We start from the raw sequence: 24,310 nt of genomic DNA, 5'->3' as shown, positions 1-24,310 counted from the left end.
ATCCAGTGAGTATCCTTATGATCGGTGCTTTAAATTCTTAATCAGGCATGTTATTTATATCTGTTTCACTTAGATCTCCAGCCATGGCCTTGTCTTATTCTTTCATTTGGGACAAATTATGTCTTCTCATTTTGTCTGAGTCTCTGTGCCTGTTTCTGTGCATTAGGAAAGTCAGCTAATGTCTCCTGTTCTTGAAGGTAAAGGCTTTATGAAGAAAAGCCTATAGTGTCCTACTGTGTAGTATCCCCATTTCCCCAGGACCTGCTGCTCCCAGGAATATCTCCAATGTATGCTTGTGTGCTCTGCTGTTTTTCCTGGCTGCTTTAGCTTTCAGGCCAGTCATCTACAGATGCTCTCTTTGCCTGTTGTAGGCAGTGTTTGGTCCCTGAATGTGGTGCACTTAAACTAGGTGTGCTCTGGTCTGCTTGTGAAATGAAACCTGGTGCTGCCAGCACTAAGGCCTCATAAAATTCTCAGTTCGAGAGACATGGTGTGGGCAGGGGTTTGAGCCAGTCTTCTGAGGAAGGGGGCCTGCTGCACTGGGACTGAGGCAGGCATAACCAGGAGGTGTGGTTCCACCAAAATGCAGAGTGGTGGGGCTTGATGTAAGCAAGTTAGGTGGCAAGTATCAGCACTGCACTAGTTCCTACTGGCGGCCCTGTGTTTATGCTGAAGGATGAGGAAGGGAACGGCACCTGCCAATTCCTTTGTTCCTGGAGGGGTCCCTCTGTGAATGCTGCCACTCCGGAACATGCTATGAGATGAGCAACTAACTTCTCCACTGTGTGTCCCGGGTGCTCTTCAGATCACTGTTTCCCTGCCATATGTCTGCATGATGTTTGCTTGCCTTCTCTCCAAACACAGCCCCAATGTCCTCCAGGCTATTCCAGAGCCAAGCACAGTGACCTTTAAAACTCCAGACTTTAATTAAGCCCCACTGGATACAAGTACTCAAAAATTCAGGCTCTCTCGCTTTCCAACCCCTTTGCTATAGGGATTTGTTTTCCCCATGTGCTCCCTGTGTGCTAGTTTGTGTCTTATCCTTTTCCATGACTGCCACTCCCTCTCCCCAACAGCTGTCATGATCTGTTTCTTTCCCAAACCATGTCCCCATGGTTTCTTCCTACCTTCTTCAATATGGCCCCTTCTCTATCTTTAGTTGTAGAGTGTGTTCTGCCAGTCTTCATACAGATTTCTGAATTATTTAAGATGATCTCATAGTTATTTAGCTGTATTCATGGGACAAGGCAAGTGAGAATCCTCCTACTCTGCTGCCACCTTCTGTCTTCAGTACCTGTGTGCCCTTCAAATGTCCCCATCCTTATTGAAACATTTCCTTATTTTCTGGAACAATGTGTTCCATGCTCATCTTGTTATTTTCCCTACTCCAGCCTGCAAATCAGTCACTTCTCCTAGGAACCCCAGTTCCACTTATCGGAAAACTGTAGTTAGAAACCAAGATCTGAATGCCAGGTGTGCCTCTGCCACTGGGGTGTCACTGCTCATAAGCCTTCTTGGCACACACAGCTAGGGAAATGTGTGCACATGCACTAACCCACTGCACACACCAATGTTAATTTTTGCATTAATCTATCTATATATAAATTTAAAACCATTAGATATTGCCAATTCCAATCCAACACCACAGGCTGCCTTCTAGCATTTCCCCTTTATTATTTCCATCTTCTTTGACAGTGAGCTCTCATCTATAATAGATTTATTTGTTCAATCCCACCACACACTGCTAACCTATACCTCACGCAAGAAATAGTCTTACCAATTACAGTACTGATGTGCAGTTCTTTTTGGTTTACAGTGTCCAGTCAAAGCAATGTTTCTCCAAGTTGATTAGGTTAGTTCTTTCCCATTCCCATCAGTATGGCCTCAAACTGTGCTAGCCATGATGAGAAGAAACAAGTGACATGATGACCAAAGTAATGAATGGTTCCTTCAGGTTACACAGTGCATGTCTTCCCTTGACAGAGTAATGATCAAATGGAACAGTACTGAGGCCAAGGAGAAAAGACTGTTCTAAAAAATGAATGCTCCCAGGTTTAAGTGACCCATATTTATATCAAGTACGAAGCAAATACTTTGGAAAAGCTTTACAGTCAACATCTCTACAAACCGATTCTTTCAAGTAATAAGAAATTGAAGCAAGCCGGGTAGCAATTACAGTGAGTTTCTTTTTTTTTTTTTTTTTTATAAAATTTTTTTTTTTTTCCAACGTTTATTTATTTTTTGGGACAGAGAGAGACAGAGCATGAATGGGGGAGGGGCAGAGAGAGAGGGAGACACAGAATCGGAAACAGGCTCCAGGCTCTGAGCCATCAGCCCAGAGCCCGACGCGGGGCTCGAACTCATGGACCGCGAGATCGTGACCTGGCTGAAGTCGGACGCTTAACCGACTGCGCCACCCAGGCGCCCCCAGAGTTTCTTTTTTAAAAAAGACTCTAATAGTCTTAGTTCAAATCTGTTCCTAAAAAGATCATGTCAGCAATTCTTACATTTTAAATATTACATTGCTTGTACACAAAGAAAACACGACTATTTTAAACTACTGTAAAAGCAAAAAAAAAAAAAAAAAAAAAAAGAGGGCAATAAAAATGAAAAAATTTTAAATTTTTTTTTATAACCTGAAGAGAATCAGACCCTATATAATAGCAATAATAAAAAAGCATACTCACCATCCGCTGAAAATTTGTCGATAGCTTGGGTCAAAGTGAGGAAGTTGCCTGTGGACTTTGACATCTAAAATAAAAGTCAATGACCAGGCATTATTAAGCATATAAGTAAAATAAACCAAATCAGCCAAATTAAAATACATGGGTCAGCCACAATCAGATAAACACAGACAAAAAATATTACAAAGAGGGAATGGAAAAGATACCTTGCACTAATTTTCCAGACATAGAAACTAAAGTCCGGTTACTAAGTGACTTCATTTCAGCTGGTTATAAAGAAGAGCTTTACAGCAATTAGACTCCTTCAGAAATGAAAGGACTAGTGTATGAAGTCAGAGTTAGGCTTTTAGGGAACTTCCTGTCAACGGCGTCACAATAATTGTTTGTTCAAGCTGTGCTTTACCTGAGGGCACCACATCAAAGGAGGCACTGTGCACAGCCTATCAATCTTTACTATTTAAGAATGTTGTATCTTTATCATAACTTTGCTGATACCAAACAGAGGTGATTATCCAGTTTTATGCTACATGGCAATAAAGTATCTAGTTCTAAGAAATTCAGTACAGTGTAGAGTACAACAATGTTGAGACCAAAGAGAATGTCATGATATACCACAATTTACATTCATATACATATATACACATATATACATACAGATAAATATATAACATACATAGTGTCACTTTGACTTACAAAGTAAAAATGAATTTAAGAATCAAAAGTCCTTGTTGATCTAACAAAATCTATAAATAGCCCATGCTTTTTTTTTTTTTTTTTTTTTTTTAGTAGGCTCCACATCCAATATGAGGATTGAATTCATAACCCTGAGATTAAGGGTCACATGCTTTACCGACTAAGCCAGCCAGGCGCATCCAATAGCCCGTGTTTCTAATCAAAGAGCTGTTTTTCGGTCTAATATAGAGATTATTTTAAATGAACTTTTTTATTCCCTTTCAATATTAGAACACTGGTTAAATGATGTTTCATTTTACAATTCAGACCATCTATTATTTGTTTAAATCTATGTCTATTCTCATTATGACATATTTATAGCAAAGAATACTGTTTTACCATTAATATTCCAACAGGAGCAGCAAAATTCACTAACTGTAACAAATCCAACTTGCTACAATTGTCATTACTAAGAAATAACATAGTAACTTAATTTCAGGTTTGGTTGAGGAGGGGTACCCCTTTCTAATGTGCACAAAAGCATCACAGGAGCAAACAAGGGCTTGGTTATGAGGTTTGCATAACCTCCTGTTGAAGATATTGATGAATGAGACATAAAGTCTTACATAGCCTATTAAAAATCATATATACTAAGAGTTTTAACAATACTGGAAGCAGTACTAGTATAAACAGAAATATTACATTGCCTGGGAAGAAACATTATATGACTGTTAAGAATCCTGGCAATTCCAAAATTCTATTATTATAATTCAGTGGCTGGTCATAGTATAAAACAAATCCCACCAAATGATCATCTCAACTTAATGAGAAAGATATTCTAGGGTCACAATGCTAGGATCTTTATGTTTCTTATCTATCTCTCTCTCCTCTAGTCACAATTTGTGTTACCTTCTGTCATTCTAACCACAAATGTTAAAATAAGTAAGTTTTGGGGCACCTGAGTGGCTCAGTCGGTTGAGGACCCAACTCTTGATTTTGGCTCAGGTCACGATCCCAGTTGGCTCATGGGATGCAGCCCCGCATCAGGTACCATGCTGAGCGTGGAGCCTGCTTAAGGGTTTAAGATTCTCTCTCTCTCTCCCTCCCTCTGCCTCTCTTCCCTGCTCACGTTCTCCCTCCTTCTAACATATTGTAATGTAACATAACAAAACATAACATAACATAACAAATTTTCCCACTCCCTCCCCTCAGTTAATACTATTCACTCTACTCCCTAATTTATGCTGGTAGTCCTATATATTTTAAATGGAAGACTAACTCTGATTTTTATACTCTTTATTTCTTTAAGAAATACAACGTCCTGTATCTGAAAAGTTTTCTGCAGAATTTTAAACTTTCGAGAGGCCAAAAGCCTTACTTACTTTCTCAGAGTTGAGGAGGAGATGTCCATTTGCTCTCACAGCTGCAGGCCATTTGTCACTTTACAGGTAAATGTTCAAAAACAGAAAATACAACATAAACATTCTAGTTTAAGCTTAAAAAGTTGAGGTAAATGCTAAAAGATCTGTAAAAATTTGCAAAGACAAATGTACAAGGATATTTATTGAGTGCTGTTCATAACGAAAAAAATAAAAACAAGTAAAGTGTGTGTTAAGTGAAGGACTGGTTACATAAACTATGATGCAGGCATACACTGAAATACTATGTAGTAACTATTTAAAAAATACAGGCGGGGGGGGCGCCTGGGTGGCTCAGTCGGTTGGGTGTCCGACTTCAGCTCAAGTCACGATCTCCCGGTCCGTGAGTTCGAGCCCTGCGTCAGGCTCTGGGCTGATAGCTCAGAGCCTGGAGCCTGCTTCTGATTCTGTGTCTCCCTCTCTCTCTGCCCCTCCCCCATTCATGCTCTCTCTCTGTCTCAAAAATAAATAAACATTAAAAAAAAAATTAAAAAAAAAATACAGGCAGGGCTAGAAGTGTGGCTATAAAAAGATCTTAGAGGGGCGCCTGGGTAGCTCAGTCAGTTGAGTGTCGAACTTCAGCTCAGGTCACGATCTCGTGGTCCGTGAGTTCGAGCCCTGCGTCGGGCTCTGGGCTGATGGCTCAGAATCGGAGTCTGCTTCTGATTCTGTGTCTCTCTCTCTGAGAGGGAGCCTAAAGTCAGTAGGAGGATTTCTGGATGTACTAGATAGGAGAAGGTGTGCTTTATGCTTCAGTATACATTTAATAGAAGAAAAAGAAAGTAACTGGCAAATCTAACTATACCTTGCACGATAACTTCTTAAATATTTGAAGCCACAAGGCATAAGTTTAGTCTGCATCCTTTTTAGCACTCACCTTTGTTCTGGCCACATAGCCACATGATTATAAAGGTAATATGAAAGATGATTTGGAACAAGATCCTTGCCCGAGACTCGGAGATCCACAGGATACCAGAACTCAAATTCCTGCTTTAATTGATCTAACTTTTCCTTTGGGATCTGAGTCTTAGGAAATGGAGCCTCCTTGAAGAAAACATAATCCCAAACCTCCTTGGTCATCTGTTGTGGTCTGTAATTAAAATAAAAACAAACAAACAAACAAAAAAAACCAGCATCAAAAAAATATATTTTTTTCCATGAAAGAATCAGTATTTTCATCTAACCATGAAGTAGATATTTCTGTCTTAATGTAGTTACCATAACAAATGACAATAGATTCCCCTAAGAATAAAGAACAGTAACAATAATAGAGGGATGATTTATTACTTTTTCTCAGTTCAACAGCAAAAAAGCAACAACATCATTAGCAAAATTTGCTAAATGAATTCTTATGAAAACTAAATATTAAAAAAAAAAAAAAAAAAAAAAGGAACTTTTGTGGTTCCTGGGTGGCTCAGTCAGTTGAGCATCCGACTCTTGGTTTCAGCTCAGGTCATGATCTCACAGTTCGTGAGATGGTGCCCCAGGTCAGGCTCCATGACGACAGCACAGAGCCTGCTTGGGATTCTCTGTCTCCCTCTCTGCCTTATTCCCGCTTGCAGTGTCTCTGTCTCTCTCAAAATAAATAAACTTAAAAAATAAAAAAATAACTCAGTTAAGCATGTGACTTCAGCTCAGGTCATAATCTCACGGTTCATGAGTTCAAGCCCCACATTAGGCCCTGTGCTGACAATGCAGAGCCTGCTTAGAATATTTTCTCTCTTCCTCTCTCTCTCTCTTTCTCTGCCCCTGTCCCATTCACATACTCTCTGTCTCAAAATTAAATAAATAAATAAATAAATAAATAAATATTAAAAAATAAGGGATGCCTGGGTGACTCAGTCAGTTAAGAGTCCGACTTTGGCTCAGGTCATTATCTCATGGTTTGTGGGTTCGAGCCCTGCGTTGGGCTCTGTGCTGACAGCTCAGACCCTGCAGCCTGCTTCAGATTCTGTGTCTCCCTCTCTGCCCTCCCAGTCTCAAGCTCTGTCTCTCTCTCTCTCTCTCTCTCTCTCAAAAATAAACATTATAAAAAGTTTTAAAAAATAAATAAAATAATAAAATAATTTTAAAAAAGGAACTTTCAATGTGTAAATCAAAAGATCACACCTCCTGCTAATAAACTACATTTCTTTGCCACATCCATTCACCAACCTGATGCCCAGAGGAGATTCTGCCTGTCCTCGCAAGTTACCCCCCTGCAGCAGGTGTGCCACTGTGTAAAACGCCATGTAAATAGTGGAATCAGACAGCGATTCAATCAGCCACTGCTCATCCCATGGCAGACGAGTACCTGCAAGATAAAAAGAAGAAAATTAATTCCTGAGGAACTTAAAAGAGATACTTCATCTGGAGAATCCATATCTTCAAGGTCTATAGCATTTACAAAGCTACTTATTTAAGAAGGTCTTAAATTTGCTTAAATAATTAACAAAATGAACTAGTAAATATAAAGCAAAATAGGGGCACTGGGGTGGCTCAGTCAGTTGAGTGTCCGGCTCTTGATCTCGGCTCGGGTCGTGATCTCACAGGTCGTGAGATAGAACCTCGCATCCAGCTCCATGCTGACCGTGCAGAGCCTGCTTGGGATTCTCTCCCTCCCTCCCTCTCTGCCCCCCTCCTCCCTGCTTGAAAATAAATAAACATTTTTTAAAAAGGCAAAATGGTTGAAGCACTACAAAGTTTCTATTAAAAAAAAAATCCATAAAGCTATGTGGGTTTGAGAGGTCATACTCTACCAGCAGGTAGATAGACGGTAGGGCACCACATCCCAGTTTCCCTCACCCTCAAACCAAAACCTCTCAATTCAGAAAAATACTAGGAGAGACAGAGAAAAAGTAAAAGGGTTAATTTGCCAGGTAACTGGCCAAGTCATTCAAACAGAAGAATTTGAAGCATGCTTACCTAAACCATAAGTTCTCGAGCAGGCATGCTCTTGTAGCCAACCTAGGGTAGCTTCAAAATTCCTCCTGGTCTCCTCACAGAATCTGGAGAGAGTAAAAGGTACAGTGTCTCTCTTCAGCCTCACTGTCTTCCATGTTTCTGATCTCCTTTCCCTTCCCTCATCACTTTTTTCCCTTCTTACGTTTCCAGGTTCTTCAAGCACTGGGATGTCTGTTGTTTCCAGTTCTCTTCTCCATAATCCAAGTACCTGGTAGTAGACAGATGGATTAAAAAAAACATAAAATTCAAAAGAATAAGTAAAATGACTGAAGGAAATGTCTTGCTGTACGAGAAACTAACCACTGGTCACACAAGGCCACGACACATTCATCTGAAGACCTGGACATAACTTGTTTTTCTGGTTCCATGTAAATAAAGGCATCTCCCTACATGAAAGCAAATAAAAATATATCAGATATTATGTCAAGTCAATCTCTATTCCTCAGGGACAATAAAAAAACAACTTAAAAAAAAATGTTACACCACTAATAACAAAAACCCCACATCTTCAGTATGTCTTCCCGGTATAAGTTATCTGCCATTCTCTTTTTTTTTTTTAATTTTTTTTTAATCTTTATTTATTTTTGAGAGAGAGACAGAGTGCAAGCAGGGGAGGAACAGAGGGAGAGGGAGACACAGAATCCAAAGCAGGCTCCAGGCTCCAAGCTGTCAGCACAGAGACCGACGTGAGGCTCGAACCCACAAACCGTGAGATCATGACCCGAGAGATCATGACCTGAGCTGAAGTCAGCCACTTAACCAACTGAGCCACCCAGGTGGCCCTGCCAGTCTTTCTATACATCATTTGCTTTTGAAAAGGTGTGTATCTCTGTCAAATGGATCATCTTTCCTAGGTATCGATTATTCCTTTTCAGTGGAACATGAATGATGTTCAATACTTTCTAATTCTATGGTTTGAAGGTTAGATTGCCTATGGAAGCCCTTTACCCTTATTACTTTTGTTTTAAGTTTATTTACTTATTTTGAGAGAGAGAGAGAGAGAGAGAGAGAGAGAGAGAGAGAGCAAGGAGGGGATGGGCAGAGAGAAAGGGAGAGAGAGAATACCAAGCAGGCTCCAAACTATAAGCATGGAGCCCGACTCGGGACTTGAACTCTTAAACCAAGAGATCATGACCTGCGCTGAAATCAAGAGTCTAATGCTTAACTGACTGAGCCACCCAGGCGTCCCTATCCTTGTTATAGTAAGAATATAAAGAGGGGGAGATGTGAGCGTTGTCAGCGCAGACCCTGCTTGGGATTCTCTCTCTCTCCTCTCTCTGCCTCTCTCCCCACTCATGCTCGATCTCTCACTCTAAAAAATAAAGAATATAAAGAAAATATGAAGTTAAACGCATAGAACCACTGCTTTTAAAAAACTAGATGCACAAAAACTAAACATGAAAAACATTGTTGCTAAAGATTTATAGTGTCATGAAAAACGTCCACTAGAAAACTAACCATGAATGTAACTGTTTACCAAATATAAATACCTCTTAATGTATTATGGTCCCACACTTGTCAGGCTATTTTTTAAGATAAAATTCAACATAATTATTCATAAAATGATTCATTGTTCTTTGTTTTTAATGCAATTCTGCATACTGAACTTAAATAGCTAGGACTTTGGTATAAAGAAGGGAAATTAAAAACAGACATTGAAGTCTGCTGAAAAGAGGACTAACTGAAGTTTCTAAAGAAGAGGTCAGAACCCCAGACACCCTAATCCCATACTATGCAGACAGGCAAATGCCCCTCCCTATGCCAGCAGAACAATGAAGGTTTATGCTCTGGAGAGGATACAAGAGTCACTCAACCAAAGACAGAGTTAAGGATATGGGTATCACAGTGGGAAGAGACAGATTCAGTGGAGAGTCAGCACAATGGGTTTTGGTATTCCCCCTAGCAATTTTTTCAGCTCCCCGTTAGCTTAGACTTCTCAAGCTAGAAAGTGGAAGAGTCTTCTAGAAGGAAGCTAATAAATCCAGGAAGCTCTAACTAATTGACATCAGGACTAATATAAAGGCTTCCCCAAGACCCAAAAAGCCCTTCTACATCTCCCCCAATGAAGCCCTACTCACATCCAAAAAGGTTTCAATCATCTTTCTGTACCTACTCTTAAATATCAACAATCTTCCTCAGAGAAATAAAAGATTAAGATTTCACATTCATGAAACAATAGCATCCTATAAAAAAGGCCCTGCGTTGATGGAAAAAAGACAGTCTCTTTAACAAATGGTGCTGGGAGAACTGGACAGCAACATGCAGAAGATTGAAACTAGACCACTTTCTCACACCATTCACAAAAATAAACTCAAAATGGATAAAGGACCTGAATGTGAGACAGGAAACCATCAAAACCCTAGAGGAGAAAGCAGGAAAAGACCTCTCTGACCTCAGCCGTAGCCATTTCTTACTTGACACATCCCCAAAGGCAAGGGAATTAAAAGCAAAAGTGAACTACTGGGACCTTATGAAGATCAAAAGCTTCTGCACAGCAAAGGAAACAACCAACAAAACTAAAAGGCAACCAACGGAATGGGAAAAGATATTTGCAAATGACATATCGGACAAAGGGCTAGTATCCAAAATCTATAAAGAGCTCACCAAACTCCACACCCGAAAACCAAATAACCCAGTGAAGAAATGGGCAGAAAACATGAACAGACACTTCTCTCAAGAAGACATCTGGATGGCCAACAGGCACATGAAAAGATGCTCAACGTCGCTCCTCATCAGGGAAATACACATCAAAACCACACTCAGATACCACCTCACGCCAGTCAGAGTGGCCAAAATGAACAAATCAGGAGACTATAGATGCTGGAGAGGATGTGGAGAAACGGGAACCCTCTTGCACTGTTGGCGGGAATGCAAATTGGTGCAGCCGCTCTGGAAAACAGTATGGAGGTTCCTCAGAAAATTAAAAATAGACCTACCCTATGACCCAGCAATAGCACTACTAGGTATTTACCCAAGGGATACAGGAGTACTGATGCATAGGGGCACTTGTACCCCAATGTTCATAGCAGCATTCTCAACAATAGCCAAATTATGGAAAGAGCCTAAATGTCCATCAACCGATGAATAGATAAAGAAATTGTGGTTTATATACACAATGGAGTACTACATGGCAATGAGAAAGAATGAAATATGGCCCTTTGTAGCAACGTGTTTGGAACTGGAGAGTGTGATGCTAAGTGAAATAAGCCATACAGAGAAAGACAGATACCATATAGTTTCACTCTTATGTGGATCCTGAGAAACTTAACAGAAACCCATGGGGGAGGGGAAAGAAAAAAAAATTAAAAAAGAGGTTAGGTGGGAGAGAGCCAAACCATAGGAGACTCTTAAAAAGTAAGAACAAACTGAGGGTTGATGGGGGGTGGGAGGCAGGGGAGGGTGGGTGATGGGTATTGAGGAGGCCACCTTTTGGGATGAGCACTGGGTGTTGTATGGAAACCAATTTGACAATAAACTTCATATATTGAAAAAAAAAAAAAAAAGGCCCTGCATTGGTAACGATGAAGCTGGATAATAAGTATACAGGAATTCAACTCACTACTCTCCACTTTTTTAATTTGAAATTTTCCATAACAAAAATATTTTTTTTACACTTACACACAAATAGCAGATATAAAAAACGCACAATAAACAAACAAAATCTCAGGAAGAAAAAGTTGAGGGACTCTCCCAGAAAGAAAAAGACTTCCAGAGTCTAAGAGAACCCATAATTGAATAAGAATTCAGGAAGCAAAAAATAAGGAAAGGAAGAGATGAAACAATCAAAGAAAAAGTCAAGAAATTTTCCCAAAATTAAAGCACCTAAGTCTTCAGGCTGAAGGAGCCCACTAAGCACTCAGAAAAATGAATGAAAATTGACCTACACCACAGTAAATCACGAAATTTCATAACATCAGGAAGAAAGACAAGATTCTATACAAAGAGAAGGAGAGGGGGAAAAACAGGGCATTTATAAAAAAAATGAGTTATTACCAAAATGGTTTCAGACTTCACAACAGCATTCTGAACCAGAGCACCGTGGGTAATGTCCATGAAATTCTAAGGCAAAACTACTTTCAATCTAGAATTCTGTCCCCAGGCAGCCAAGTATGAAGATAGACAAGATATTTCACACATGGAAGCTTACAAAAATTTACCTTCCAGGTACCCTTTTACAGGAAAGCTACTAGAGTAAGAGCTTAACCCAAATGAGAGAGGGAATAATTAAGCAGCAGCCATGGGATCAAGGGAACAAGAGATCCAACTCAAGAGAAGCAAAGAAAATTCTTAGTAATGGAAGAAGATCCCAGATATTTGTGCACTAGGACAGTAAGTAACCAGTCCAGACTAAAACAGGCCAGAAGGCGGGGGAAGAGCTTTCTCCAAGAAGGAACCAACAGCATACTGATGTGTTAAAGTAGTGAAAGAAGAAATAAAGAGTTGGGACAGAGTTTGGGAATACAGCATTGTATTTAAAGTAAGGAATTTAGGGGCGCCTGGGTGGCGCAGTCGGTTAAGCGTCCGACTTCAGCCAGGTCACGATCTCGCGGTCCGTGAGTTCGAGCCCCGCGTCGGGCTCTGGGCTGATGGCTCACAGCCTGGAGCCTGTTTCCGATTCTGTGTCTCCCTCTCTCTCTGCCCCTCGCCCGTTCATGCTCTGTCTCTCTCTGTCCCAAAAATAAATAAAAAATGTTGAAAAAAAAAAAAATTAAAATAAATAAATAAATAAATAAAGTAAGGAATTTAAAAAAGGAATTAAAAAACAAGAAGGACAATTATTAACACCAGGGAAAAACAAAAGCTGGGGAAGAAAAGTTCTCATTGTACATCAGTGATGTCTCAAAAATGTATACAATGGGGGCACCTGGTGGCTCACTTGGCTTTGGTTCAGGTCATGATCTCATGGTTTGTGAGCTTGAGCCCCATATCGGACTCTGTACTGACAGTGCAGAGCCTGCCTGGGATTCTCTCTCTCTGCCCCTCTCCCACTTGTGCGCGCTCTCTCTCTCTCTCTCTCTCTCTCTCTCTCTCTCAAAAATAAATTAAAAGACTTTAAAAAAAGAGATTAGCAAATTGAACACGGAAATCCCACAATAACATATGAAAAGAAATATTTTTTTTAATGTACGCAATTACTGCTCTCATGTAAGTCATAATGTACCTATACTAAAAAGATGGGAGGTAGGGAAGGGCACACAAATATGGTGAGGTCAGAAAGAAAGACACAAGGTAGAAGAAAGAGTTAAATCTTGATTTTCCAAGGTAGAAAGTCAATGGCTAATGTCTAAAACTGAAAATCAAAATTTAAAAATTACTCTATGAGCATTTACATTAGAGATCTGAGAGATGGAGGTTAATATTAAAAGAAATAACCAAAACAGCTGAAAGTAATCCTGTCCAAGGAAGAGAAACTGAAGAGAATGTGGGAAGGATGGAGAGGAAACTGCTGGTTTTTTTATTTTAGTAAGCTTTACAGACCACAGTCTCTCTGTATTAAAGCCATATATAACTGTCAGAAATCAAAATTTAGTTTAGGGGCACTCTTGATCTCAGATCAGGTCTTGATCTCAAGGCTGTGACTTTAAACCCTGCTTTGGGCTCTGGGCTGTGCATGAAGCCTACTTTAAAAAAAAAAAAAAAAAAAAAAAAAGGGATGCCTGGGTAGCTCATTCCGTTAGGTGTCCGACTTCGGCTCACGTCATGATCTCACAGTTTGTGGGTCTGAGTCTCGCATCGCGCTCTGTGCTGAACGCTTGCTCAGAGCCTGGAACCTGCTTCAGACTCTGTGTCTCCTTCTCTCTCTGCCCCTCCTCAGCTCACGTTCTGTCTCACTCTGTCTCTCAAAAATAAATAAATGTAAAAAAAGAAATAAATAAATAAATTTAAAAAAAGGGTTTTCTCCTAAAACAGCCTTCAGAGGATGGCCTATCACATACAGTGTCAATCATCTTTTTCTGAATAGTCTTCTTTACATCTTGGACCTTCTGTCCTTTAAATCCATCCACCAACATTACCTAAAAGGATGAGAAGTAGGGGGACAAAACACAGACAAAACAATTAAAATTTGCCTTGCGTTCCCTCCAAATTTTTCCCTAACTAAATTTACTTCCATCCACAACTAAGATATTTTTAGTGTGAAATCTATCACATTTGTAATCTTAAGTTTTTATTTTGCCAGAGCTTGGGTGATTAATATATACAACACACTTGGTTTTTCTTTTGCCATGACTAGAATAGCTATCACGAACAAGATGAGGAAGGATCCCTCATTACCTTCCCACTTCTCAGATTTCCATGGGGAGAGAATTTCAATAGGCTCACTCAGTTCATTCCTGAAGGCTTTGGGAAAATGAACGGAGCTCACACAGCTCAGCCCCAGTTAGACTTCTGTTTCCAATTCTGCCTGTTGCCAACAAGCATTTTCCTTAGCTTGGCCATGTGATAAACCTGGCCCTTATAGGAAGGCTGGTTTTCAACTCTGCCTTTAACGAAGTGAGGAAATTTAATCCTAGGGCTAGGTATTAGCTTGCCCATTGTTGTCCCAGATCCACACAGTCCCCTTCCAGCTCATATTTTGACCTCCAGCTATGTGACTCCTGTTTCTCTCTGAAACAGTTTCTATCTTAAATGGAAAAGAAAGATGTTTTCTGACCTTCCAATCCTCTAACATGCTGAAGTGCTTTATATCAATTTAACTGACCACTATAAAATTATACTTATAGATCACGTTAGTAAAGTGGTTTAAGAGCACAAACCCTGGAGCCAAGCTCCCCAGGTAGACCAGTTCTGCCACTGGCTACCTATCTGCTGATCTTGGGTAAATTACTTAATGTCTTAGTGCCTCAATTTCCTCATCTGTAAACAGGAATGATAGTGCCTACTTCACGAGGTTATTTTGAGATTTAAATAAGTTAACATTTAAGTGCTATCTGTATAAGCGGTAGCTTTTGTTACCACCCAAAATGTGTAAGTCACTTAAAAAAAAAGACACATAACCAATTGTTGGTTATCCAGAACAATGAAAGTGAAGGTAAAAATAAAGAATTCCCATTTATAGCCTTAAAAATCTTCACTTTAACCTCAAGTCACTAGCAACTTGGCTTGATTTTTACTTTCTCTAGCCTAGTCCTCTTTCCATGGAAATGTGTAAGCCACATTAACACATGCACAATTAAGGAGAAAAGAGAGGTTCCAAACATGTCTGTTGCACTCCCCTGGCATTTAGTGGACATTAACAACTAAATGAGAAAAACTGCTTTTTTAAAATATGAACTCCTCAATTAAAAGAGCAAAAGGGACCAGGTATTGTCCATGCAATAAACCTATGAAAATGACTCCATAATAACATGAACTAACTTTAAATAATCTTCTCAAGAAACTCATTTCTTAGACATTCCTAAAAGACACAAATATATAATTTCTATAAGGGCCACTGAACAAAAAATAAATAAATTTGGAAACAGAAGAACACAATCTCATATCATCTCTCAAATCAGTATGTAGGTGAAACTATATTGAATCTTTCTATTTTCTTCTAAATCACTGAAAAATATACAGAGCAAAACTAAAAAATTATAACTTACACCATCATAAAACCCTTTTAGATATAACTTCTCCTTAGCTTCCGCAAGTTTTTCTCGGTCATTCTGGCTTTGAACTTTCAACTCATCACAAATGGTTACAGCGGAAAGATTTCCAAAACCTGGGATTTCAATGATTGGCACCTGTAAAGAACAGCAATTTCAGGACCTTATTCACACTGAATGATCATAAAAACGGCCCTATGGTGCATAATTCATTTGCCTTTACTGTCCAATGAAGTCATTTCAGATTTTACACACCATTACAAGAGCACCACACATTAGGTAATCACTGTGACTAACATCCAGCTGTGAATTTGTCTTCTTACTCTCCTCCACAGGAACTACCCAAATTCTCTGCACCAACCCCTAAATTGTCCCTCCCTCACTATATAACACACCTTCTCCAGCTCACAACCCTGTACTGGCATATAATTCTAAAACTAGCAAAACGATATAAAAAACTAAATCTAAGGATGGTCTTACTTCTGGTTTATAAAAAGTCTTCTAGATTCTTCATGAAAGTTACTTGCTAGTAACTAATTTTTTTTTTTTCTTCACCAGGCACTAATATGAAAACATAAACATTCATGGCTAACATGGCAAAATTTTGTCTTTAGAAGCTTGGAAATTGGCCCTACTAGCAAAATAAGCTACTATAAAACTGGTGATGCTAAAAACATTGTTTGTTTCAGAACTGCAGGTGCCAGGTGCTAAGAAAATACTTACTCTTGGTCTTTCTCTCACTCTTAAGTGCCACAACAGATAGCAAATTAAATAAACTCTAAGCAAACTCCCTCTTATTTTTATATCCACTAATTATTTAATTTTGTTACAAGGAAAATGCTAGCTCTTTTTTTCAATGACAAAGAGATGGGTATGAATATTCTGAGTCTTCAGTGTACTCACCGGCTCAAATGGCAAGACCATGTCATCTCTAATTCCATACTTTGCTCGTAAGGGCTACAAAAAAATTTTACAAATTAACACTAATGATCAACACTTTATTGGCATAATCATTGAGAGAACTCCAAAACTTTTTAAAAAATATTTGTTCTCCTAAATAAATAGAATTTAAAATATAAACTATTTGTTCACCCTTTCGTATGGAAATTTTTTAATTTTACCAAATATCTCAAGAAGAGATCTATGTCACTAAAAAACTCAACAGTTTAAATTACAGTGAATTGCTTAAATGATGAAATAGTAAGCCAAATGGGGCGCTTGGGTGGCTCAGTCAGTTAAGCGTCCAACTTCGGCTCAGGTCATGATCTCATGGTCTGTGAGCTCAAGCCCCGCGTAGGGCTCTGTGCTGACTGACAGCACAGACTGACAATCTGTGCTTCAGATTCTGTGTGTCCCTCTCTCTCTGCCCTTCCCCCACTCATGCTCTGTCTCTTTCTCAAAAAAAACAAATAAAATAAAAACATTTTAAAAAATTAAAAAGAAAGAGCAAGCCAAAAGCAAAAATTCACACACACACGCACATACACCACTGAAAATGAGGTTCATATTCTAGGTTGCAGTGAAAATGTGAATATGAATATCACAACTTTTTCTAAAGTTTTATGGAATCCAGCAAAACATTAAAAAAGAAAAATCACATGATCCTATTAAGAGATGCAAGAAAAGCATTTGAAAAAAATCCAACACCCATTCCTGATAAAGAATCCTAGTAAACTGGAATAGACGCAGACCTTCTAAAACTTGATAGACTATCTACAAAAAACCCATAGCTAATATCACACCTAAGGATGAGAAATTCAAAGTTTTCCCACTAAGATCAGGTATGAAGCAAGGATGTTCCTCTCATCACTTCTTTTCAATATCGTTCTGAATGCCCTTGCTAATGCAATAAGGGAAGAAAATAAAATAAAAGGTATACAGATTGGGAAGGAAGACATAAAACTGTCTTTGTTCATAGATGGAATGATCATCTGCGTAGGAAAATCCAAAAGAATGAAGGGAAAAAAACTCCTGGAACTAATGGGCAATTGTAGCAAAGTTGCAGGATACAAGGTTAATATATAAAAGTTCATTGCATTCCAGGGGTACCTCAGATGACTGAGTCAATTAAAACCAACTCTCGATTTGAGCTCAGTTCATGGTCTCGAAGTCTGTGAGCCTGAGTCTGTCAAGCTCTGCAATGACAGCACAGAGCCTGCTTAGGATTCTCTCTCGGTCCCTTGCTCTCTCTGCCCCTCCCCCACTCGCATTCTCTCTCTCTCTCTCTCTCTCTCTCTCTCTCTCTCTCCCCCTCGCTCAAAATAAGTAAATAAACTTTAAAAAAGTTAATTGCACCCCAATATACTAAAAATGAACAAGTGGAATTCAAAACTAAAAACACAGTACCACTGATATTAGCGTCCCCTCCAAAATCAAATACTTAGGTACAAAAGTAACAAAACATACATAAGATCTACGTGAGAAAAACTACAAACTCTATGAAGAGAATCAAAGAACTAAATAAATGGAGAGATACTTCATGTTCATGGACTGAAAGATTCAGTATTGCCAAGATGTCAATTCTTACCAATTCCAATTTAACCTACAGATTCAGCGCAATCTCAATGAAAATCCAAACAAGTTATTTTATGAATATCAATAAATTGATCACAAAGCTATATACAAAAGCAAGAGACCCAGAATAGTGAACTCAGTACTAAAAAAAAAAATTGGAGGACGGACACTATCTGACTTCAAGACTTACTATAAAGTTACAGTAATCAAGACAGTGTAGTGCTGGAAAGAAGAGACAAATAGTTCAGTGCACCAAAATAGTGAGCCCATAAAGAGAGTCAACTGATCTCTGACAAAGGAGCAAAGGCAATACAATAATTCAAAGATAGTCTTTTCAACAAATGTTACTGGAATAACTAGACACCCAGGTGAAAAAAAAAAAAAAAAAAAAAAAATGAATCTAGACATAGAGCTTACACTGTCATAAAAATTAACTCAAAATGGATCACAGACCTAGATGTAAAACATAAAATTATAAAATTCCTAGAAGCTAACATAGGTGAAAACTTAAATGACCATGGGTATGGTAGTGCCTTTTTAGATACAATATCAAAGACCTAATCCGTGAAAGAAATAACAATCAAACTTCATTAAAGTTAAAAGCTGCTCTGCAACAGACAGTACCAAGAATTAAAAGACATTGAGCACCGAGGTGGCTCAGTCAGTTAAGCATCCGACTCTTGATTTCAGCTCAGGTCATGATCTCATGGTTTGTGAGATCGAGCCCACATGGGGCTCTGCACTGACAGCATGGTCACAGGGAGAGAGATGAACAAAAAGAGCACACAGGACTTTTAGGGCAACGAAAATACTCTATATGATATAATAATGATGAATCTATGTCATTATACAGTTGTCCAAACCCAAATATACACCACCAAGAGTGAACCCTAAGGTAAACTATGGACTTTGGGGAATTATAATGCATCAAGGTAGGTTGATCCATGGTAAGAAATGCACCACTCTGGTGGGGGATGTTGATAATGGGGGAGGCTGTGCATGTGTGGGAACAAGGGGAATCTCTCTACCTTCTTCTCCAATTTACTGTAAACCTAAACTCTAGAAGTCTTAAAAATTCTGTGAAATATTATGTTTCAAATATATACACATATAGAAACAAGGTAGAGATAACAGTTCCAAGATATGATAGCTTTTTCATTTCATAGTTGGTTCAATGGTACATAATGAGATGATAAAGAATTAATAACAACATGAAACTCAGATACTCACTTGCTTTTTCTTCAAATCTCTGAGGGCAGCAAAATCATCAGGGGAGTCAGAAGGAACACTTGTGACCACACCAGTGCCTTATACAAGAAAGTATGAAATTAATTAATACAACCAGAATGCAATCACCAAAGTATTTCTAGAAAGAAAGAAACTCTTTACCTTTATCCTCCTTAATGGTGAGCATTGGAAGAACATAGATCACCTTATAAGATGTTAAAGGTGCAAAAAGCGACACACCAAGCATTTCCTGTGCAACAAAAAGATCAGCATAAAAGGTGAAAAAGCTTATTTTATTCACTCAAATTTAAAAGTGTTAATATTTTTCAGTCCTGAGAAGCTAACATTCAAAAATACATGAAGTAAAACAAACTCATTCTTTTATACACACTAGACTAAAAATAGTTGTAAATAATTATAATTCCCAAATGTGATGTCATAAGGTGGTGAGGAAATTAACACACTAATACATTGCTGGTGGCATTGTACTCCTTGAGGAAAACGATGTAAGAATCATAGCGAGACACAAAAACATTCACACAACTTAGATCCAGCCAGTCCTAGGAATTTACCTCAAAAGAAAAAAACATTTTTTCTTTGAGAAGTCTACCCAATGCTGTGTTAACTACAATAGCAAAACCTGGAAACAGCTAAAATTTAAAAGATAGAAAAAGCATTTAACAAAATATGAGATATAAACAAAATAAAATACTGTATATCCATTTAAAACAATGATTAGCAGGGCACGTGAGTGGCTAAGTTGGTTGAGCATCCGACTCTTGACTTCGGCTCAAGTCATGATCTCACAGTGAGTTCAAGCCCCACATAAGGTTCTGCGCTGAAAGCACAGAGCCTGCTTGGGATTCTGTCTCCCTCTCTCTCTGCCCCTTGCCAACTTGCTCTCTAGCTCTCTCTCCAAATAAAAATAAATAAATAAACTTAAAAAAAAAACAAAAACAATGACTAGGAAGACAAATTGTATGAAAAACATACATCTAGTTTCTCTTAAAAAAACAAATCCAAAGATTCAACAATACTGAACCCATACTCTCAAAACTAAGCTAAAGACTGCACTTCTCAATTGCACACAGTTCCCACCGGCCCGCTTTATTCAAAGAGAAACTGCTTTTATGGAACTTACAGTCACGTGGGTGAAGGCTAAATATCGTCAAAGTCTTAAGGGCTAAAAGCTATTTTTTAATTTATACCACCCATTTTCCTTACTCCAAAATCTGTTCAAATTTACAGGGAAAGAAATTGCACTAGTAACAGGAAAAATCTGTGTTATTAACACTATTCCTAAAAACTTCTCAGACACAACTCCAACAGCTGATGAGAAGTGGCAGCACTGCTTGTAACAGAAAATGACAGGAAACTATTCAAATGTGCATTATAGAAAATGGTTAAATACGCTGTGGTACAGCCACACAATGGACTACTTATGTGGCTGCAAAACATAAGACATAAGGGAGCTATGCACCCACAAGGCAAATACCAAGACATAACTAAGGAAAAAAGAAAAAAGAAGAAAGCAAGATGCAGAAAAATGTGATAAAGTATACTGCCATTTGTTGTTTTTTGGGTTTTGGGGTTTTTTTTTTGTTATCTCTGCCCCCCCCCCCCCCCGCCCAGTGCAGAATTCAAACTCAGGACCCTGACATTAAGAGTCACACACTCTTCTGACTAAGCCAGCCAGATGCCCCAAAATATACTGCCATCTGTATATTAAAAAGAGGAAGAGGGGCACCTGGGTAGCTCAGACAACTAAGCGTCTGACTTTGGCTCAGGTCATGATCTCATGGTTCGCGTTGGGCTCTATGCTGACAGCTCAGAGCCCGAAGCCTGCTTCGGATTCTGTGTGTCCCTCTCTCTCTATCCCTCCCCTGCTCACACTCTGTTTCGGCTCAAAAATAAATATTTTTTTAAAAATCAAAACTAAACATTAAAAAAAATTTGAAAATGTGATTTATCAAGATACCTAAGATTAGCATTTATGAAAGGGTTTAATAAAATATACTCTGAAATTTTGGTAAGTAAATAAAGTATAAGAATAAAAGCTATATAATCGTCCAGATTTAGTTACCATCAACCAAGATTCTTCAGAAAAACAAACAGCTGCAATTCTATACCAGAAACACAGGTAATCATATTACACTGCAACCATTAAATCTCTCGGGGAGGACTGTCTATATTTTTCAAGCAGATACTTACTGAACTGAAACAGAAGAGTCAAAAATGCTATAGTGATATAGTCATATAAGGAATACTCCACAGCAATAAAAAAAGAACAAGTCTACTACACACAACATGTATGAATTTCAAAGACTTAATGTTGAGCAAAAGAAGCCAGACACAAAAGAGTACAGATTATATAATTCAATTACGTCAAGTTCAAGAACAGCAACCAATCTTTGGTGACTAAAGGCAGAGTGGTGGTTACCTTTGTGGAAGAGGGGTGGGTACTGACTGCAAGATGGACGTGGGAGCACCTTCTGGACTACTGGAACTGGTCTGTATCTTGATTAGGGTGAAGTGTACACATGTAATAAAACTGCACCAAAATACTGAACTTAACGATTTACACATTGCATGTATTCCTCAATTAAAATGATTTTTCCAATGCTCTTTTCTCAAGTGTCATGGATGACATGTTCCTCTAAATTTAAGCACTAAAATTAAAAATCTGCTACCCAACTCACCTCTCCCATTAATTCCTTAACAACAGGCACCACTCCATTGTGTTTGGTAAAGCCCTGGTATGACATATTCCTGGCGGCTCTCTGGGTGCAGATGAATATATCACCATTCGCCGTCTCAAACCCAATGTACTTCATATCAGGGCGAACCCAACAGTTGGTCTGTCCAAACATGGTCTCAGGTCTGAGAGTGGCAGCTACCAAGAAGATATTTTTCCCTTTCAGGCCACTAAGAAGAAAAAAATATATGTTTACGCAAAAAAGTGTTGTGGATTCTATTGCATCTATCTGTTACTTCAAAAAGATAATGCAATAACTCTGCAGTGAACCTACCTTAATTTGGATGGGTACGGCTCAAGCACTTTCAACTTGATTAAAGTATATTCCTGAGGTCCCACACCCTAAACAAATAAACAAAACCAAACCTTAAGAAGAAAAAAGACTTGAATTAAACCCACACATAGAAGTGAGAGATCGGATTCAAATTTCTTAGATGGATTCTTGCATTGTTAGAATAATTATTTCTTACAAGGAGTCAGCCAGTAGGGAGCTGACTATATTCCCATAAAGTCTAAGGTGTAAGAAGTGACTTGAAAGACCACCTTCCCACTCCACACCAAATCAGAACTAGTAAAGGAGGCCCAGACTCTACTAAGTAAGGACAGTTTGCTAAGAATGCACTTGAGAGTGAAGAATGAGGAGGGAAAAAGTGACTTAGAATCATCACCCAAAACGGTGTTTACCAAAATGGGAGTCAGAATATGTAATCAAACAATCCCCCAGAGCAGGCATCATAGAAACATATTGGACCAGGGGCCAGAGCACAAGCATTCAAAACCTAGCTTGGGCTGTTACTAATATCTTAATCCAAGGGAGACAAAGTCTCTCTGAGACTTCATTCATTCCTTCAACTGTAATATAACCGTACTGTGACTCACACAGGACTTACCGAAAGAACACATAAGACAAATGAATAGTAAAATGCTTTGAAAAACTATGGCATACTACTGGAATTTAGGATACTGCTGGTGTTGACCATATTAAAAGTTAATACAGTCAGTAAACTGGGTCTTCTGAATTCAAAATTTTGATCAACTCTCATTTCTGTTAGATAAGTTACACCATAATTGAAAGCAAACTTCGAAAAGTAGTCGCTAGACTACAAATGCATTCAAAGATGGTAACAAAGGAAGATGCACTCATAGGGAATCCTAAGTTCAGATTCTGGCATTGTTGTTCATTTACTGCGCCACAGCTTTAGGCAAATGAGCCTGGCTTCACTCAAGTATTACAAAGAATAATGTTACTAAGGAATGTAGAATGAACTGATGTCATGCATGGCTAGAAGTACTTTAGAAATAAGCAAGCACATGATCAAAGCAAGTATAAATGGAATCTGTGCACATCAGTTAGCCACATATCTCATTACCTTGCCCCATCTCTCTTTTTAGAGCAGTGTATTCTCCAGGGAGCGCTCCTCAAACATTAGCCTACACGCGAGTCATATTGAAAGCTTATTAAAGACAGATTCCTGGGCTCCACCCTCAGAGCTTCTTATTCAGCAATTTGGGGATGAGGCCCAAGAATGTGCTTTTCTCTCACAAGCAGATGAGATGCAGCTGGTCCTAGGACCACCTTTGGAGTAACAAGGTCTTAGACAAGACACAGAATCTTACAGTAACATTCTGTTTCCCTCTTCACAGCCACCAGAATACACCTCAGCACTGAAATAAAATTATTTTTAGGTTCCTGATCTATTCCATAAACTCTATGGCCATAGTGAGAATGATTATAATAGCTACTCTATGTCACAAATAATTACCTCTCCAGTTTGCCTATCATGATCCATACAAGGCTGTCCATCTTTTGGAGAATAAATGGTATACCTAAAAAATAAATAGTAAGTGACAAATATTATTATAATATACAAGTTTTATCCTAATGTATTTGCCTTTATTGCTAATATCTTATAATATTTCTTCTAGCTAAAACTTTTAACTGAACAAATGTCTACATCAATTATTTATGCTTTTATGAGTAGTGGCCAGCCTATTTAATGAAAGCTTTCTGTCTTCATTAAAGGTAATACCCCTGAAAACTATGCACCGGTCTTGGCTTGGTGGTATGAAACAGATTCGAAGTGTCTCTTTTTGTGCCGGTAGGTATGAAACAGATTCTAAAATATAAATTCAGTTATGAAACACACATAGTTTTTAATTAATGCATAGAATCAAGGAAGAATCTTAAACAATTTACAGAAAAAGTAGATAAACTAACACATATATAAAATTCTTTTGCTGCTTGACTGAAAATACTGAAAAGAATCTTTAGGGAGATCATAACAGCCAATACTCCTATTCTCCCTCTTTTTAGCAGCTCAGAGACATTAAACACTGGTAAAACACTAAAATGCTGGTAAGACAAAAAGGAAAACAAAGGAGACATGAGAACAAAAAGGAAAAAAGTTATAAGAAGAGAAAGGATAATGAAAAAAAGAAGCTATCTATCGGGCACTGAATTACAATGCAGAGTGAAATGTTTGCTTTATTATCCTGAAGGACGACAAACTC

The 24,310-nt window shown here is 38.5% G+C and overlaps 1 protein-coding gene and 1 long non-coding RNA gene across 2 annotated transcripts in view; one reads left to right on the top strand and one right to left on the bottom strand.

The window, feature by feature from the left end:
- Nucleotides 1-24,310, bottom strand: part of LARS1 (leucyl-tRNA synthetase 1) — a 75,522-nt gene that overhangs the window by 28,462 nt on the left and 22,750 nt on the right. The window contains exons 8-22 of the mRNA XM_040453669.1: nucleotides 23,563-23,626; nucleotides 22,074-22,141; nucleotides 21,744-21,969; nucleotides 19,207-19,294; nucleotides 19,048-19,124; nucleotides 16,207-16,260; nucleotides 15,301-15,441; nucleotides 13,654-13,731; nucleotides 8,018-8,103; nucleotides 7,860-7,925; nucleotides 7,679-7,761; nucleotides 6,929-7,067; nucleotides 5,652-5,864; nucleotides 4,739-4,796; nucleotides 2,688-2,751 (exon numbers count right to left, since the gene is read on the bottom strand). Coding sequence (XP_040309603.1) covers nucleotides 2,688-2,751; nucleotides 4,739-4,796; nucleotides 5,652-5,864; nucleotides 6,929-7,067; nucleotides 7,679-7,761; nucleotides 7,860-7,925; nucleotides 8,018-8,103; nucleotides 13,654-13,731; nucleotides 15,301-15,441; nucleotides 16,207-16,260; nucleotides 19,048-19,124; nucleotides 19,207-19,294; nucleotides 21,744-21,969; nucleotides 22,074-22,141; nucleotides 23,563-23,626 — 1,505 coding nt within the window. The remainder of the gene's footprint in view (nucleotides 1-2,687; nucleotides 2,752-4,738; nucleotides 4,797-5,651; nucleotides 5,865-6,928; nucleotides 7,068-7,678; nucleotides 7,762-7,859; nucleotides 7,926-8,017; nucleotides 8,104-13,653; nucleotides 13,732-15,300; nucleotides 15,442-16,206; nucleotides 16,261-19,047; nucleotides 19,125-19,206; nucleotides 19,295-21,743; nucleotides 21,970-22,073; nucleotides 22,142-23,562; nucleotides 23,627-24,310) is intronic.
- LOC121016266 (uncharacterized) lies at nucleotides 11,941-24,306 on the top strand. Its single transcript, XR_005784199.1, has 3 exons — nucleotides 11,941-12,046; nucleotides 23,823-23,898; nucleotides 24,114-24,306. It is a non-coding gene; the product is annotated as an uncharacterized LOC121016266 (long non-coding RNA).

The sequence above is a fragment of the Herpailurus yagouaroundi genome, unplaced genomic scaffold (genome assembly GCF_014898765.1).
Source record: "Herpailurus yagouaroundi ecotype Mexico unplaced genomic scaffold, PumYag 29, whole genome shotgun sequence".
Taxonomy (NCBI): Eukaryota; Metazoa; Chordata; class Mammalia; order Carnivora; family Felidae; genus Herpailurus; species Herpailurus yagouaroundi.
Note: the sequence above shows the minus strand (reverse complement) of the source record. Positions and strands in the feature narration are given on the sequence as shown.